This window comes from Echinops telfairi, unplaced genomic scaffold (genome assembly GCF_000313985.2).
Source record: "Echinops telfairi isolate 266 unplaced genomic scaffold, ASM31398v2 ScPeMD7_21;HRSCAF=78, whole genome shotgun sequence".
Classification (NCBI taxonomy): domain Eukaryota; kingdom Metazoa; phylum Chordata; class Mammalia; order Afrosoricida; family Tenrecidae; genus Echinops; species Echinops telfairi.
In genome coordinates this window covers 5161653-5178415 of record NW_022103918.1, presented here as the reverse complement: position 1 = coordinate 5178415, position 16763 = coordinate 5161653, and the positions used below count along the sequence as shown (strand labels likewise).

Below are 16763 nucleotides of genomic sequence, written 5' to 3'. Positions count from 1 at the left end.
CCTAACCTCTCAGCTACCAGCTGAATGCTTAACTCTTGTTCCACCAGGGCTGTTGTCATTAGTCCTAGAGGCGATAGATCGAAGGTAATGGGAGGAAATGGCATGTAGGTCCGGTCACCAGATGACTGTAAAGCGTATGTACTGCACATCTCCCAGGGTAGTATTTTACCTCTAACTCTTTTCTTTCTCTTCTGATTCTAAATTTGAGAGGGGAAGCAGCCAACGTCTACAGAGAAGGGAGAAGATTCTTCCCTCTTCTCAGACTCATCTGGTGAAGAATACTGTGCACATGATTAGAGATGGACAACTAACTTAACAGCCCTCTTAATAATTTTGCCATCTATCATTAGCAGTGCTTCTGTGTTGAAACAGCATAAATAAGCAATTACAATGGACTTCAGAGAAAACTCTTGGTTGTCAGGAAGTTAAGATTGTGAAATATTTGTTAGTTAACCTTATTTATTGTCCACTTTGTCCAAGGGTTTTGAAGAATACCTTAGTTCATCTCCTCAAACTATCTCCTAGCTATCCGGCATATTTTAAGCACCTCCTTCCCTTTAGAAAAATTAAACTGTGGATAGTGGTCAAAAGCCAATTCAGTAATGGACCACAATTAAACTAATAAAGGAGTATGACGGGGAGTGTAGTGTTTGCATTAGGAATAAGTATTATTTTATGAAATATGTGTTTATGTTGTGTTGTGATGTAAAATGTCTTTCTTATTGTGGGATGTGAACAAGAGAGTTTGAATGACCTACTTACTGGCCTCTATCTCCAGAAAATAATAAAACATTTTGCTCCTGTGGACAGGACCTTTAGGCACAGCAAAAATAGCTATATTTATTTTACTCTTAATTTTATGAAACATTTTAACAGAATTGAAAGAATTAGGTGGTCCTAAGTAGAGTCATAATGTGTAGCATCTCTATCTCCTGGAAATTGTATAGAATTAATTTCCCCCAAAATCAAGGTAGTTTGCATGTCACTGAGTGGATTTTAACTTTTCATGATGAGAACAAAGGTTTAACTGCAAGGGTGCTCAGCATTATTACAAACATAGTAAGTATCATTATGCTCATGACAGTGACAAATAAAACATAATTTCCCATACATGTGAATACTTTTCAGTCATTTAGAAATAATGTACTATTGAGTATAATTCAAAAGGAAAGGTTTTCATTTTATTGTAGTTGTAAAAGGGAGTCAATCATATGCTGTGATTTATAAAAATGAGTATGCATAGTACATAGATATGGACACAGACATACAAAAACATGAGAAAAGAATGGAAAACTACTTGAAGATAAGTCCAAGTATTGTGAATAGGGTTAACGTCCATACACGCATGCATTTATTGCAAACAACATGTGTTCAAACATGTCTGTGCAATTTGTGGATGGCTGCAGATTACCTCTCTCAATAATACATGCAGTCTCGGGGTCCTTTCAAAAAGAAAGTCCAAACAAAACACTAATTTCTGAAGGGGTCTCTCAAATCAATAAAATTCGAGGCAGAGAGGTTAGAGCTGTAAGGGTCCCAATACAATGATTTATTTTAAAAAAAATAAAAGAAAATAAAAGAATGAAATTCCTAACGACCAATAAAATAGAAAGAAAGTCAGAGCAGCTATTTTGGGAGGACATCAAAAGGGCAATCTTGAGAACTTCTCTCAGAAGGCACAAGACTAAGAGGAGCCTGATTAGGAGAAGGTTCTAAGAGAACGGAAAACTGCAGTAGTGACAAAAAGGCCAGAAAAGCTGTGTCCAGGAATTTTTTGTTTTCTCAGTCAGGAAAATGCACCCATTCTTCAAGGGTGGGGAAGTCTGTCCGAGAAGAATTTCATGGGGAAACCTTGTGCTATTGCTTTATGGGTCAGATCTTGTCCCTTCACACCTATTTTTGCTACCTAAATTCAATGGACATTGCAAGCAAATGGCATTAAGACCCAGAGCATTGCTTGAAAGAATTGGAACATGACTTTACCGGTACAGTCCTGAAGAGCGAGCACTATGAAAGCAATGACTGTCAAGAGGGGGAAGGGCCCAGTCAAGAGCAAAGGTCATGGCAACAGTGTTTTTTGTTTTTTTTTTCCCCTTTTATGCCCAAGGCATTTTGTTTGCTGACTTTCTGGAAGACCAAATAATGATGACATATGCTTATTATGAGAGTTTTAAGTTTTAAGAAAGTTAGTCAAAGTTTCAGCAGAAAAAAACCCCAGGAAAACTTTGAGAGTTCTTTTCTACCACCTCAATGCTCCTGCTCAATCGTCTCAAACAAGGGCAATTTGGGAAGAGTTTCTTTGGGAAATCATGAGGCATTCACAGTCAAATGCCTTCTTGTGACATTTTTTGTTTCCTATTCTTGAACCATCTTAAATGGCACCAGTTTCCCGCCCCCTAGTAATGCAGTAAAGACTGAATTGACAAGGTTATATCACCAGGGCCTCAGGTCTTTGGAAATCGTCTAAATGGACTATCTTGCCTACAGTGTATCTTGATCTTGATGGAACTTATGTGAAGAAATAAAGTTTATATCTTTTATTTTACCATATAATTCCAATTTTGCATACTGTCCCCTTGTGTATAGACCTAGTCTCAGTAAGGAAGACATTTGAAACAATTGGGAGTTGGTTTTCTTTCAATTGAAGCTTACAAAAAGAGAGGAAATTCTTGAGGAAGATGTTAGGCTGGGAATTAGGATCAAACTGGAGAAAGTTCAGGTTCCTTTAAACTATCAGAGCATCCGTGAAGTGTTCGACCTGAAAGGTTTGGTTAAAATTACACCATAACTTTCTGTCACTTCATGTGCTTGTGTACTCTTGTGAAAATCAAAGTAAACAACAAATAAAATGGAGGAATGTTGTCAGGTTTGTTTTTGGGGGAAAAAAGGAGATTGTGTCTTTGGACTTTTATATATTATATCACAATAAAATTTATTTGGCTGTGGAAAACAGAAATAGATTTTTTTTCATCTCAGAAGAATCATCAACATATATAAATTCTGCATTGAAATTATTAAATCTTCACTACTGTGAATGTCACTGCTGATATAATGACATGGATTTATTTTGATTTACATGAATTGTAGATTTGTAGCTAAAATAATATATGGAAATTATTGGGAAATACCTTATATATAGAAATAGTAATCAATTTAATTTTTATTTGAACTCTTTTCCAATATTTTCTTTTCTTCTTTAGCACAAGACTTTATTTTACACACCAGGAAGTTCATTACAAGAATATATCCCAAAGCAACAAGAACAAACTCTTCTAACTATAATCCTCAGGAATTTTGGAATTTAGGTTGCCAAATGGGTATGTAACAGAAAATATTGAGTTGTTTGCTATAGGAAGATAACATATATTTGTTAATACATATGTGTGTGCATATAGAAAGATAATAGATAAATCAAAGATAGATGATAGATGATAGATAGATAGATAGATAGATATCCACCACTTACTGTCAGTTTGTCATGCTACAGTGACATGTGCGTTGCTGTGACGCTGGAACCCTTGTCATTGTCATTTCAAATGGCAGCAAAGTTCCCCAAGTGACCAGGCTTCAGTAGAGTTTCCAGTCTAAGAACAAACTACGAAGAGGGAGTAGATTGTTTATTGCCATTGAAACTTTCATGAATAGTATCAAAGTATTGTCAGATATGGAAAACCTCATGAATAGTAGCAAAACATTGTCAAGGATGATCCCTTTAGGACAGACTGAAGGCACACCAAATATAACTGAAGAAGAGTTGCCTTCTCAAAGTTATGTGAACCATAATGATGTTGATGGAGCAAATCTGTGGGGAAAAAAAGCCTTTAGGACCTTCATTTGCTGATGGGCATGACTTAAAATGAGAAGAAACAGCTGCTGTCTATTGATGATTGGACTTGGAATGTACGTACGAAGTACATACTTTGGACCTGTGATGTGACACTAATTCCTGGAGGAAGACATACTTGGTAAAGCAGAAGGGCAATGGAACAGAGGAAAACACTCAACAAGATTGGCACAGTGATGGCACCATGGGCTCCAACGTAGGAACAATTGAGAAGTTGGGGCCGGACCAAGAGTCTTTCGCTCTTTTGTACGTAGGATTGCTGTGAGTCACTGATTCAATGAAAACGAACAGAAACAGACACCTAGCAGTTCCGCTTCACAGGGATGCTACACCCAGCATACAGAAACACTGCCTAGTCCCGTGCCAGCCTCACAATTGTTCTTCTATGAGGCCATGATCGCAACTTCTGTGTCAATCCAGCCTTTCCAAAGCCTTCCTCTTTTTCACTGCACAGATGCTTTATGAAGCACAGATTCTTCCTCCAGGGACCGGTCTCTCTTGACAACATGTTCAAAGTACATAAGACTAAGTCTCACTATTTTTTGCTCTAAGGAACACTCTGGCTGTACTTCTTCCAAGACAGATTTATTGGTTGTTTGGCAGTCCATAGTACTTTCCATGTTCTTGGCCAGCACCATCATTCAAATGCATCAATTCTTTCTCCGTCTTCCTTATTCAATGCCCAACTTTCACATGCAGTTGAGGCCATTGAAAACACCCTGGCTTGGGTCAGGGATCCCAAAGTCCTCGAAGGAACATCTTTGCTTTTCAGCACATTACAGAGGTCTTGTGTCAAATATTTGCCCAACACAATGTCTTGCTTGATCTCTTGACTGCTACTTCTATGAGCATCGAGTATAGACCCAAGCAAGTTGACATTGTTGACAGCTTCTATCTTTTCTCTGTTTATCATGATGCTACCTATTGGTCCAGTTGTGAAGATTTTGGTGTTCTTTACTTTTGATTTGCAGTGCATACTGAAGGCTGCGATTCTTGATCTTCGTCAGCAAGTGCTTTACGTCTTCTTTACTTCCACCAAGGGAAGTTGTGTCACCTGCATATTGCAGGTCGTTAATAAGCCTCACTCAAATCCTGATGCTGCATTCTTCCTTCTGCTCTGATATTTGCTCTGCATACAGATAGAATGGATGATGAGAGGATTCAACTGACACACCGTACTTGACTTAAAACCATGCCATTTTCTCTTGTTCTGTTTGCACAACTGCCTCTTGATCCATGTACAGGTTTCACATGAGCACAAAGTAGAGTTCTGAGGTTCCCATTCTTCTCAAGGCTGTCCAGAGTTTGTTAGGATCCACAAAGTCAAATGCATTAGCATATTCAATAAAACACACCTAAATATCTTTGTTATTTTTTATTTTCAGTGAAGATCCATTTGATATCAGCAATGATTTCCTTGTTCTACACCCTCCTCTGAATCCAGTCCAGACCAATGGCATTTCCCTTTCAATTGTACTGCTGAAAGAGTTGTTGGATGATTTTCAGAAAAAAATTTTACTTGCATGTGATATCAATGATATTGTTCTATGGTTATTCTATTAAGTCACCTTTATTTGGAACGGATACAAATATCAATCTCTCCCAGCCATAGGCCAAGTAGTTTTCCTCTGAATTTCCTAGCATAGATGAGTGAGTGCTTCATCGACTTAGAAAAACCCAAACCAAACTTGCTGCCCTTGAGTCTATGCTGACTCATAGCGACCCCTGTGTGTTTCCAACCCTATAACTGTTTAAGGGAGGAGAAAGCCCACTCTTTCTCCCATGGAGCTACTATTGGTTTTGAACTGCCTTTCATTTGGACTGCAGTCCAACACATCAGTACACCACCAAGGATCCTTTGTTGAAACATTTCAATTGGTGTTCCATTAGTTCCTGACACCTTATTTTCCCCTAATGTTTTCATTGTAGTTTGGACTTCTTTCTTGAGTACCATTGGTTCTTAAGAAAATGCTACCTCTTGAAATGGTTGAATGTTGACTAGTTCTTTTTGGTACAGTGACTCTGTGTATTCCTCCCATCTTCTTTTGATGCTTCCTACTTCATTCCATGTGTTTCCACGTAGTTGTTGTTAGGTGCCATCGACTTGGCTCTGACCCATAGAGACCCTACGCACAACAGACTGAAACACTGCATGGTCCTGTACAGTCTTCACAATTGTTCCTGTCCCTGAGTCCATCAATGCAGCTCCTGCCTCAATCCATCTCCCTGAGGGAGTTCTCCTTCACATGCCCATAGAATCTGTCAAGATCAGAAGTCCAGCTTTGAATTTTTCCGAGTTCTTTCAGTGTAAGATGTGCTGAGCATGTTCTTCCTTTTTTATTTTCTAACTCTTTGCACATCTCATTATAATATTTAACTTTTTCTTTTTGAGCTGTCTTTTGAAATTTTCTATTCAGTTCTGTAACACTTTCTAATAAAAAAGCTTCTACATGTATAATTCAGTGCCATTGATGATACTCGGTGTGCTGTACAACCATTATTGCTATCCTTTTCCAAATTATTCCACCACCATTAACATAAACTCAATGTCTCCTAAGAAAAATTCTTAGTATTTTACCCATGGTAAGCACAGGTCTACAGCAAATGTTCCATGTGATGTGGCTCCTGTGAGTTTACACCAACTTTCAGTCTCTTCTTACATTCACTCTGACCTTTTCTTTCTTTGCTTTTAAAAAATTGTATTTGTGATATTTTAATAGCCTTTTGCTTTCTTCATATATGGTTTTTGATATCATTCCACTGCACACCAGGTCGTCCGTCATTGGCGTTCAATGCATGTCACAACTGCTCTTGGGATGTCCTCTAAATCCATATGGGACATATTCAGGATTTTACTCGGGCTCCCATGGATAGATTTTCATGTTCTTCAGCTTTATCCTGAACTTACACATGAGCAATTAATGGTGTGTACCACACTCGGCTCCTGGTCTGGTTTTAGAGCTAATACTGCATTTCTCCAGCATCTCTTCTCACAGAAGCAGTCAATTTGATTTTCGTGTATTCTATCTAGAGAAGGTCAAGTGTATAGTGGCCATTTGTGTTGTTGAAAAAAGGTGTTTGTGATGGAGAAGCTGCTGGTCTTGCAAAATTTTATCATGTTGATCTATGGCTTCATTTCTATTACTCAGCTTATATTTTCAATTACTGTTCCTCTTTGTTTCCAATTTTGTATTCCAATTTCCAATCATTATAAAGGATCTTGATTGTCTGCTTGATAAGTTTTAGACTGAAACCATGGTAGAATTCTTTAACTTTTTCATCACGAGTTTTGTTGGTTGATGCAGAAATTTGAATAATAGTTGCATTGATTGGATGTCCTTGAAAGTGAATATATGTAATCATATTACAGACAGTGCTGTATTTCAAGATCTTGAAATGTCCATTTTGATAACGAATGCAATATCACTCCCCTTGTTTTATTCCCAGCATAGTAAACTACATACTTTTCTGATTCAAAATGGCCAATTCCAATTTATTTCAGATCACTAATGATGATTATGTCTAGAATATTGAGTTTATGTGTTCCTTTTTAAAAATTGTGTTGTCCCATCAGCAAATGAAGGTCCTGAAGGCTCTGTTCTCACTGGCTTTACGCTATTCACCTGAGCATGGTTTATCCTTCGTTGAGAAGGCAGCTCTTTCTCCATCATTGTGTGAGTGACTTCCAACCCGTGGGGCTCATCTTCTGGCACAATATCTGACAGTGTTCTGCTTCTTTCCATGATATTTTCATTCTCTGACAATGTTTCAGATTCTGTCCGCAAGGTTTTCGGTTGACTAATTCCAAGACAGCCTGTTTCGTTTTTGTAATCTGTTCACTCTGTGTGACCCTGCTGGCATTTAAAATGCCACTGACATTGCTTCCAGCATCACAGCAACATACAAGCCACCACAGTATGACAAACTGAAAGACAGACTACACACACACACACACACACATATACACAAGTTTCCTATGGTTTTTTTTTTTACTGGCCCTGAGACTACTGGGGCCAGGTATCAGATTCAAGAGTAAAACTTAAACCAAACCAACTGCCATCAAGCCAATTCCAAATCATAGTGACTCTACATAGGGTTTCTGAGGCGGTAAATCTGTCAAGGAGCGGATAGCCTTCTCTCTATCCTGAGAAGCGGCTAGTGAAACTGTGGTTAGTTCAAGAATTACAGCCAGTTCTAAATGCCATGGATGAACACATATAGATAAAGATTGAGGGTGTGGAGTTTAAGTTCATGATGGATTAGTATGAGATATGTGTAGTTAAATGGATAAGGAAAGTAAAAATTAAGGCAAACATTAATGGTCAAGTTCCTTTGCTTGAAGGATTTGCTGAAATACTCTCCAAATCATGTACTCTACCTTTTATACATTTTACTCGCTTCTACACATTCATGCATTCTACATCAGAGATGCACCTTGAAAATATTAAGCTGAGTGAAATAAGTCAATCACACCCAAGAACTCCAAACGCACTGCCACTGAGTTGTTTACACCTCACAACAACGCTGTGTGAATGGGTAGAACTGCCCCCATGGGTTTCTGAGGCTGCAACTCATTGTAGGAGTAGAAAGCTTCATCTTTCTCCGGAGAAGTGGCTGGTGATTACAAACTACTGCCCTTCTGCTTAACAGTCCAATACATAACTCACTTCACTAACAAGACTCCACCAGATGACAAACATTATATGATCCCAATTATATGAACTATTGAGCCCTTGTAGTGCAGTGGTTAAGCATTGGGTGTGACAGGCATGGTCAGCAGTTCAAACCACCAGCAGTGCCTTGGGAGCTTTCTACTCCCATAAACAGTTATAATCTTGGAAACATACAAGGGGTCACTATGAGTCAGCATTGACTCGATGGCTGTGAGTCTATGAAATATCAAGAAATGACAATTTTTTACTAATAGTTAACAGGGTCAGGAGTGGACAGAAAGAAAGGAAGATTTGATGCTTAGGAACACTGACATTCTGTTAAAAGATATGAAAAAGATATGGAAATATTTGGAGACTGATAGTGGTTGTGCTGGAACAATAAGATGAACCCAATTTCTGCTACAGCAATGGTTATAGAAAAGTCTAATGGTTTGTTACATACCTTTTTACGACATGCACACAAAGAGTGACTGAGACTACACACTTTATTCTTTAGACTTGTGAGACTCTTATTTCAAATTGAACAGCTTGTATAGTACTGCACTAACCAGTCAATGCTAGGTCTTGACTCTTGTGCTACTGAATTGTAGTAAGACCCATAACTTTGAGGAAAGAGGTGACAGGGGACTAGGGCTATCTACCAGCCCACACAGAGGCCTGGATTTATTTTAACAACTATTACTGCTCTGCCCATTTCTCACTTTCTCCTCAAGTGACAACGGTGCCTCTTTGGACCTGAAAGAACAAGAGGTTGCTGTTATCTTCTTTTCGCTCCATTTAATATACTTATTCACATTCTTAGTTCATCTGACATTTAGATTGCTAGGTCATAGACTGTACTGTGTGCCATTGTGATCTTTTATGCAAATCTATGAAGCAATTTTCCTTTGAGAATTAAATTCTGAAACTCACTTTCATATGTTGATAAAGACCTGGCATTAGAAAAATGTATAAAATTTGTGAGTAATTAGGCTAAGAACATTTTTATAGTACATATAGAGTATCCATGGTTATATTTCAATGAATTGCTTACTTGTATGCTTCTCTAACTGTACACTTAATTTCTGAAAATATCAAAATAATTTCTCTCACAGTGGCATTAAATTTCCAGACCCCTGGTCTGTCAATGGACCTACAAAATGGAAAATTTTTGGACAATGGTGGTTCAGGATATATTCTGAAACCACATTTCTTAAGAGAGAGTGAAACAGACTTTAATCCAAATGACTTATTTAAAGACAGTAAGCCACTTACACTTACAATAAGGGTAAGTTTACTTTTTCTAGGACTTTATTTGATTATGCAAGTTAGATCATATAAGTTAATATTTTGAGTTCCATTGATTTCTAAACTTGAAAAAGAATTTCAGGTACTATAGGTGGGTAGTGTTTTAGCATCCTTACATATCTGAAAATGTTTTTCTGTTGGCTTTTTGCATGAATAACTACTTGCTTGTGAACAGGAATATTGGTGAAGACCTCTTCCTATAAAAGAGTCATATTATTCCATTGTTGTCATCAATTACATTTTATAACAGAGAAACCTGAATTCAGTCCAATAAGTATTTTGTGAGTATCCCATTTTTGCACCTTGAATTAAAAAAAAAGTTTGAAGAGCTGTTTCCAGAATTAACTTTTTAAAAAACTTTTGCTATTGAATTGGGTACAGGTTTTCAGAGCAGACGATCAGTTTTGCTCTGAATTATTCATATACATTTTACTTCATCTCACTGATTTCAATAACAACCCTTCCTGCCACTTCCCTGTGTTTTCTGTTTCCGTCCCTTTCTTTCCTAACCGTCCGAACTTTGTCCCTGGGCAAAGGCTGCCATTTCGATCCCAAATTATTCTAAGATGTGTTCACAGCAATTGTGCCGTTGTTTCCCTTACAGACCTAGCTATTGTTTGGCTGAAAATTGAGCCACAGGGACCTGAGTTTAGTTCCAGATCTGAAGGCGGACCCAGGGCCATGGTCTCGTGGGGGCACAATGAATGAATAATGAATTTCCGTCTGATTAGAAGTCTGGTCTCTTTTATGATTTGGAGTCCAACCCCGCCCCCACATGTTCCTTCCACGTTCTCCAGAACCTTCTGCTGGGATTCCTTCCAGAGGACTTAGTAGTGGCAGCACTGGACCATCTGCTCTAAGGGTTATGCAGAATTGACTTTTCCATGGTTTTTCCCATTATGTCTCAATATCATTTTCTTGCTTGGAAATTGTCAGCATTTGTGTTTTCTCTGGTATCTATCCTCCATACCTACCTTTTGGGGTCAAATTTATCCCTTTTTCTGTGCCTACTGAGAGAGCTTAGAACTTTTCTTCAAGGTCTGCAATTTATTTTATTCTTTACCAATTTTAGTGTATATTTGAAATTTTCTTTATATTATTAGTTTCATCATCAATTGTTACTTGCCTCATATTACTTCTTCTTTTAATATGTTTGTGTCATATCCAACAACCCTTTTCTTCACAGTGTTTTTGTATTTCACATTTTGTTTTATTGCATCTTTGTGTATGTAGTTTCGTTGAGAACAAAGCAGTTGTCTAAAAGATGCGCTTTCCAGTAGTAGACTTTTCAAAAGATTTCACATGATTCTATATCCTAAGTGACACACTTGTTATTAAACATCATTGTTTCTCTACTTGTTTTGCTCGATATTTAATTATAAGCATACCTACTTAAGACTTTTATGTACCTATTGTTTACAAATCAAAAGAGTGCTTTTGTTCTCAATGTTCTTTTTTTCCTTTCCAACAGTCTTATTGGCATATAGTTTACATATCATACAATTCAATAGTTCAGTCATTTCAAGGAGAATTGTACAATCATGACCACAGCAACGTGAGAGCGTTCCACTTTATGACCAGACGTATTAACCCTGTCAGGACCACTACTGGATTTGGGCACACATAGTGATATCCTTGGTCAGATATATTATGTCTCATGTTACTATCAAGTGCAGCTCTATCTGTTCTGCTGACCGGTGAGAGCTCAGCACACATTACGTGTGTGTGTGTGTGTGTGTGTGTGTGTGTAAAGCTAGAACTCTGCTTCCACCTCTCCTCGTCTGTGTGGTTCTCACATGGGAACTGCTATGCCAGTGTCTGCCATCACAGACTTCGAGGGACTATTCATATCCATGTCAACAGGACTGGACATTTTACCCCAACAAAAACAAAAGAGGTTGGGAATGATTGTCAAGAAGTTGATGTGGAAAGAGTACAAGACTCGCTTTCAATGGGACTGAAATAGCTCCAGGGAAGCATGTGGGTGACTTTTCTCCAAGCTGTTAAGGATTTTGTGAGCCCAAAGAAGGAGTATATATTGGAGAGATAGAAATTTCCTATAGATTAGATCTAGCCAAAACATTATTAGTTGGCATACACTGTAAGAGCTGGCAAAGTATTGACCATCAAGCTTACATTACAATGGTATTATAATGTTGGCATCCTTTTTGTACTTTTTAACAGTTGCTCTAATGGGAGAGTTATTCAGCTACTGGTAAGATCTCTGTCTATTCTATACCAACCTCCTTGCTGTGCTTCTGTGATTGTATTCGCTCTTTTCAAATCTATCAGCTAAGTTACTCTTCCTGTTTCTACAGCTCCTCTTTCTTTACCTGCCTCTGAAGTATTGATGTTGCCAGGGAGGATGCAGCCTCATCTCTACCCAGGGGAGTGACTCCTGGGTTTGTCTGGATGATCTTGCAGTTAGCACCCAATGAATAACCCTGCACCCCACCAGGTCTTCTTGATGGACTTGAACCTCTGGAATGTGGGGGGTAGGTGGGGAAGATCCTTGGGAAAGCCAGGCAGGACATTTTCACACGTTTTACCTTCAGGAGCATCATCAAGTTTTGATGGTGACAACTGGAGAAAAAAAATCTCTTCCTATTTTTGGCACAGCCCTGATTGGCAGAAATTTGAAACCCACTCAACATTCCCTGGAAGAAAGATGTGGTTTTCTGCTCTCAGAAAGATTCGCAACCTCAGAAACCCAAAGGGACCCTTCAACTCTGCCCCACAGAGTCACTATGAGTCAGAATTCTTTGGATGGTAGCCTGTTTGTTCTTGTTGTTGGTTTGTGTCAGGAAAAGGGGCCTTAGTTTTATTAAAAACAAAATATCCATTCTTAGTAAAACTTTCTGCTACTGTTTTGTTTATGTCCCAATGAATGATGCTACTTAATCAACTCAATTAACACGGACCAGAATAATGGGAAAAATGAATTCCTTTGACATCTCTTTCACTTCTCACATACAATTGATTTCTAAATTCTGCTGATCCTACTCTTAAATTACTTTATTATGTATTCCTTTCTCTCTTATTTGCTGCTTCCTGTTTCAGGAATTTTTGACTCGTCATTGGGTCCAGCTCTAGGCTTCTAACTGGGTTTTTGGCACTATTTCTCAGTCCTCCTGACCCACCTGCCCAAAAGGCAATCAGTAGGTTTTATTGCTATTGCAGTGATAATCTTATGAATCTTTGCTTTATCTTATTGTTTTCGTACTCTTTGACATTCTCCTCTAGCCAACCCCTCACTGCTCTCCATTTTCCATAGGAATCTGTTATCATAGGGAGATAGAACCCTCTTCTGTCCATGGAGCCACATCCTTACAATGTACATAGTACCTTTTCTGAGTGGACTATTCTTCATCTACCTGTTGCATCCTGACTCACTTTTCAAGACTCGAGAGTTATTTCCTTTTAGAAACTTTTTTCCAGGCAGTCTTAGTTGTTCTCATTTTATACTCTGTCTTTTTCCACAGTACCTTCTGCATGGATATTTAAGGCACTTATTGTATATGAACTTATATTTATTCCTCCCCTACTTGCTTGGCAGCTCTTTAAGGGTATTAACTGTTTTGTTAAACTCGTATTCACATTGTCTGACACCAAGTACATACTGTACAAAAGCAACAGATATTGCCAACAAGCCAAGTCTGACTCATGGTGACCTCATGGGATTCAGTGGAGAACCACAGGGTTATTTCCTTTGCTTTTGTTTTCAGCTGTAATCTTACTGAAGCAGATCATTAGATTTCATTCCCATAGTGCCTCTGGGTTGGTTTGACTTGCTAACCTTCAAGTCAGGTTTGTCATTAGCAGATTACAAATCACTTGCTTAATAAGGATGTATTAGTTGATTGAATAAATTTACGTGTCTAAAAGAAAGTAGTGAAATGAACATATGAGTTCATTTACTGAGAAAGTGAAGGTGAAAAATACTGTGAATAGATGCTTACAAATACGATATGTTTATAATTTGAGCAGACTCTCATCTTGAGGTTCTAGTGGCCTGGAAAAAAACAGACAAGGTTGATGATTTTCTTAGGATACTGATGTCCTGGCCATGTGACTCATTAGCTCCTGTTTTAATCATTTTTAAGGAGGATTGCAATTATCTTTTGGTTTGCATAACTGTAAAGACATGGTTTCAGAAGCAGGAGGCATGGTTTTATATTCCACCATTTTACCACTGGTATGAATTACGCTTCAACAAGTAAAATCAACAAAAATCTTTACAACCAGACCAATAAATAGCATCGTGATTAAAGGAGAAAAAGTTGAGTTGTCAAGGATTTAATTGATTTTATTTGTACCTATAATCAATGCTCACAGAAGCAGACACCAAGAAATCAAATGATAAATTGCATTGGGCAAATTTGCTACAAAAAATATTTTTAAGGTTTTAGGAAATAAAGTTGCCACCCTTGGGGTCAAGAAGAACCGGACCCAAGCCATAGTATTTTTAACCACCATTTTGGGTGCAAAATCTGGACAATGAATAAGGAAGACCCAGGAAGAAGTGGTGTCTTTGAATTGTGCGGTTGTCAAAGAATATTGATGGTAACATGTGTTGCAAGCAGATGGACAAACGTGTCTTGGAAGACATACAACCAGAATGCTCCTTAGAAGTGAGACTGGTGAGAGGTGGTCCCGCATACTTTAGACATCTTCCCAAGAAACACCAGCCCTTAGAAAAAGAGCATCGCACTCAGTAAAGTAGAAGGGCAGCGAAACAGGAAGCCCCTCGGTGGGATGGATTGTCTCAATGGCTGCAACAATGGGCTCACAGAAGACGGCGATAGTGAAGATGGCACAGACCTGCCAGTACTTCATTCCTTTCCCCACTGGCGGACCAGGAGTAGAAACGGATTGGACAGCATAACACCCTAAATGTCATTTTTAGCCTCATCTCTCTTATGCCTCTGATCAAATCATACAAATCATTGTAAATTGGAAACAGAGTGTTGGACTAGGCAGTTATCTTTAGATTTTTAAAAACCAATTGAAAGTAAAGCCTGATGCATGAAGCCAATATAGAGAAGCAAACTACTCCTACTGAATAACAAATGTTTCCTGTTTGACATTTCTTCCTTCATAGTGGTCCCAGTGAGGACTTTATGAATCAAAATTTACACACGATTTGACCTAATGATCTCTAAATTTTCTTTCAATTGACATATTTGATTTTTTTTAACTAGACAGAATTCTTTTAGCATGGGTGCACCAAAACTGAAAATTCCCTATATTGGTAAGTTTTGTTGCCTACAGATCTGAGAATTAGCTGTTGTGTACTTGGATGTACACTTACAGATGTGCATGTCCAGTGTCCTTGGTACTTATAATGATCTTTGTTTTGTTTCGTCAATGCTCATGCCATATTGATTGTGAATTATTTGTGCTATCATTTTGGTTCTTAGATAATGACATAATGAAGGGATATAGGAAAGAAAAAGTTACATTTTAGTCATTGTAATTTTTTCCTCACCCTTTTTTTCCCCTCTTCTCTTCCTTTCACGTCTGTCCTCTTTTACAAACTTACTTACTTATTCTTCTTATTAAAGCCTTATGAAATTAAAATTGTGCCTCAGTTTTTACAACTGCAGTTTTAGGCAGAAATATGCCTTTCAAATATATATATTTGTGTGTTTGTGCTTGCTTGGTTCATCGAAGTAAAAGAAACCTTTACTAGATAGAACTACTATTAATTACTTTGTTAATCATTTTCCAGATATTCAGACTTGCCTGGAAATATGAAAGAATTGATTGGATTGATTCTGATTACTTTTCAAGACAATATGAAAACAAATTGGATCATGTAAAATTTCTTGAAAAACAATTCAAATATAAATTCTATCAGGAAATGATTTCAAGAATTATGTTACATTTTTAACATTTGAGAAGTAAAATTCATATTGTTTCTAATATTTGTTCTGAAGATACATAAGATAAACTTAAAGATAACATACTATTGAATTATGGCAAAAGTTCATCATAACAAATGCTTTAAAAAAACCTAGATGTTAATTTATCATTAATAATAATCAATGTGTATTCCACTATATTTACATAGAAAGAAAATTGGAGTAATTTATACATGATCTTGGTATGTATGTACTGAAACTTAATGAAAAAAGAGATTCATTTTTAAATTTGTAATTTTTCCAGCTTTGATATGTGTGGGACTTGACTTAGTCTATCAGCTTTTTCTGAATGGTTATTTTAGTTTTCAATTTAAGTGGTGGTGCAGTTCAATATTTTGCTAAATTCTTGTATTGAAAATTTATTTATGCAGCTCATCAGTGGTATCCAGCTTCCTTTTTATTCATCAAGCAAAACCGACACACTAGTAATAATAGAAATATTTGGTGTTCCAGCTGATCAAACGAAAGAACAGAGTCGTATAATTAAAAAGAATGGTGAGTCTTTAATGTGTTTTATTAAATTTCTTAGATTTCTTGTTGGAAAACATAAACATTTCATGTTGACATAATTTTGTACATATTTAGTATTTATAATGTTAAGGTTTTGTGTAATGCACACGATTACTGGAGTGCTAGCTTCATGTCTTTGTGATCTAGAGCTGCTCTTACAGGAATACCATGAGTTGATAGCTTTAGGAAACAGAAATTAATTTTCTTACCATGTAGAAGACTAATGTTTGAATTCAAGATACCAGCTCAAGTGGAAGTTTTTCTCTCTCTGTGTCAGTTCTAAAGCAAGGCCTTTGTCTTTCTGCACTTTTGCTCCTGAACAATCTTCATGAGGGTTGACATCTCTTTTCCTCTGTCTCTGGCATGCCTAATAAATTCATATCTCAAAGAGATCGACTTAAAACAGACCCAACATCCTCTTGTCTAACCAGATATGTAAGGTAGAATTGGGATCATGATAGTGCGGGGAGGAAGCATTTAAGAACTAGAGGAAAGTTGTATGTTTCATCGTTGATACCCTGCACC

At 37.4% G+C, this 16763-nt stretch overlaps 1 protein-coding gene across 1 annotated transcript in view; it reads left to right on the top strand.

The window, feature by feature from the left end:
- PLCZ1 (phospholipase C zeta 1) overlaps positions 1–16763 on the top strand; it is a 59665-nt gene that overhangs the window by 33389 nt on the left and 9513 nt on the right. The window contains exons 8-10 of the mRNA XM_004713778.2: positions 3201–3317; positions 9612–9784; positions 16100–16223. Of these exons, the coding sequence (XP_004713835.1) occupies positions 3201–3317; positions 9612–9784; positions 16100–16223 (414 nt within the window). The remainder of the gene's footprint in view (positions 1–3200; positions 3318–9611; positions 9785–16099; positions 16224–16763) is intronic.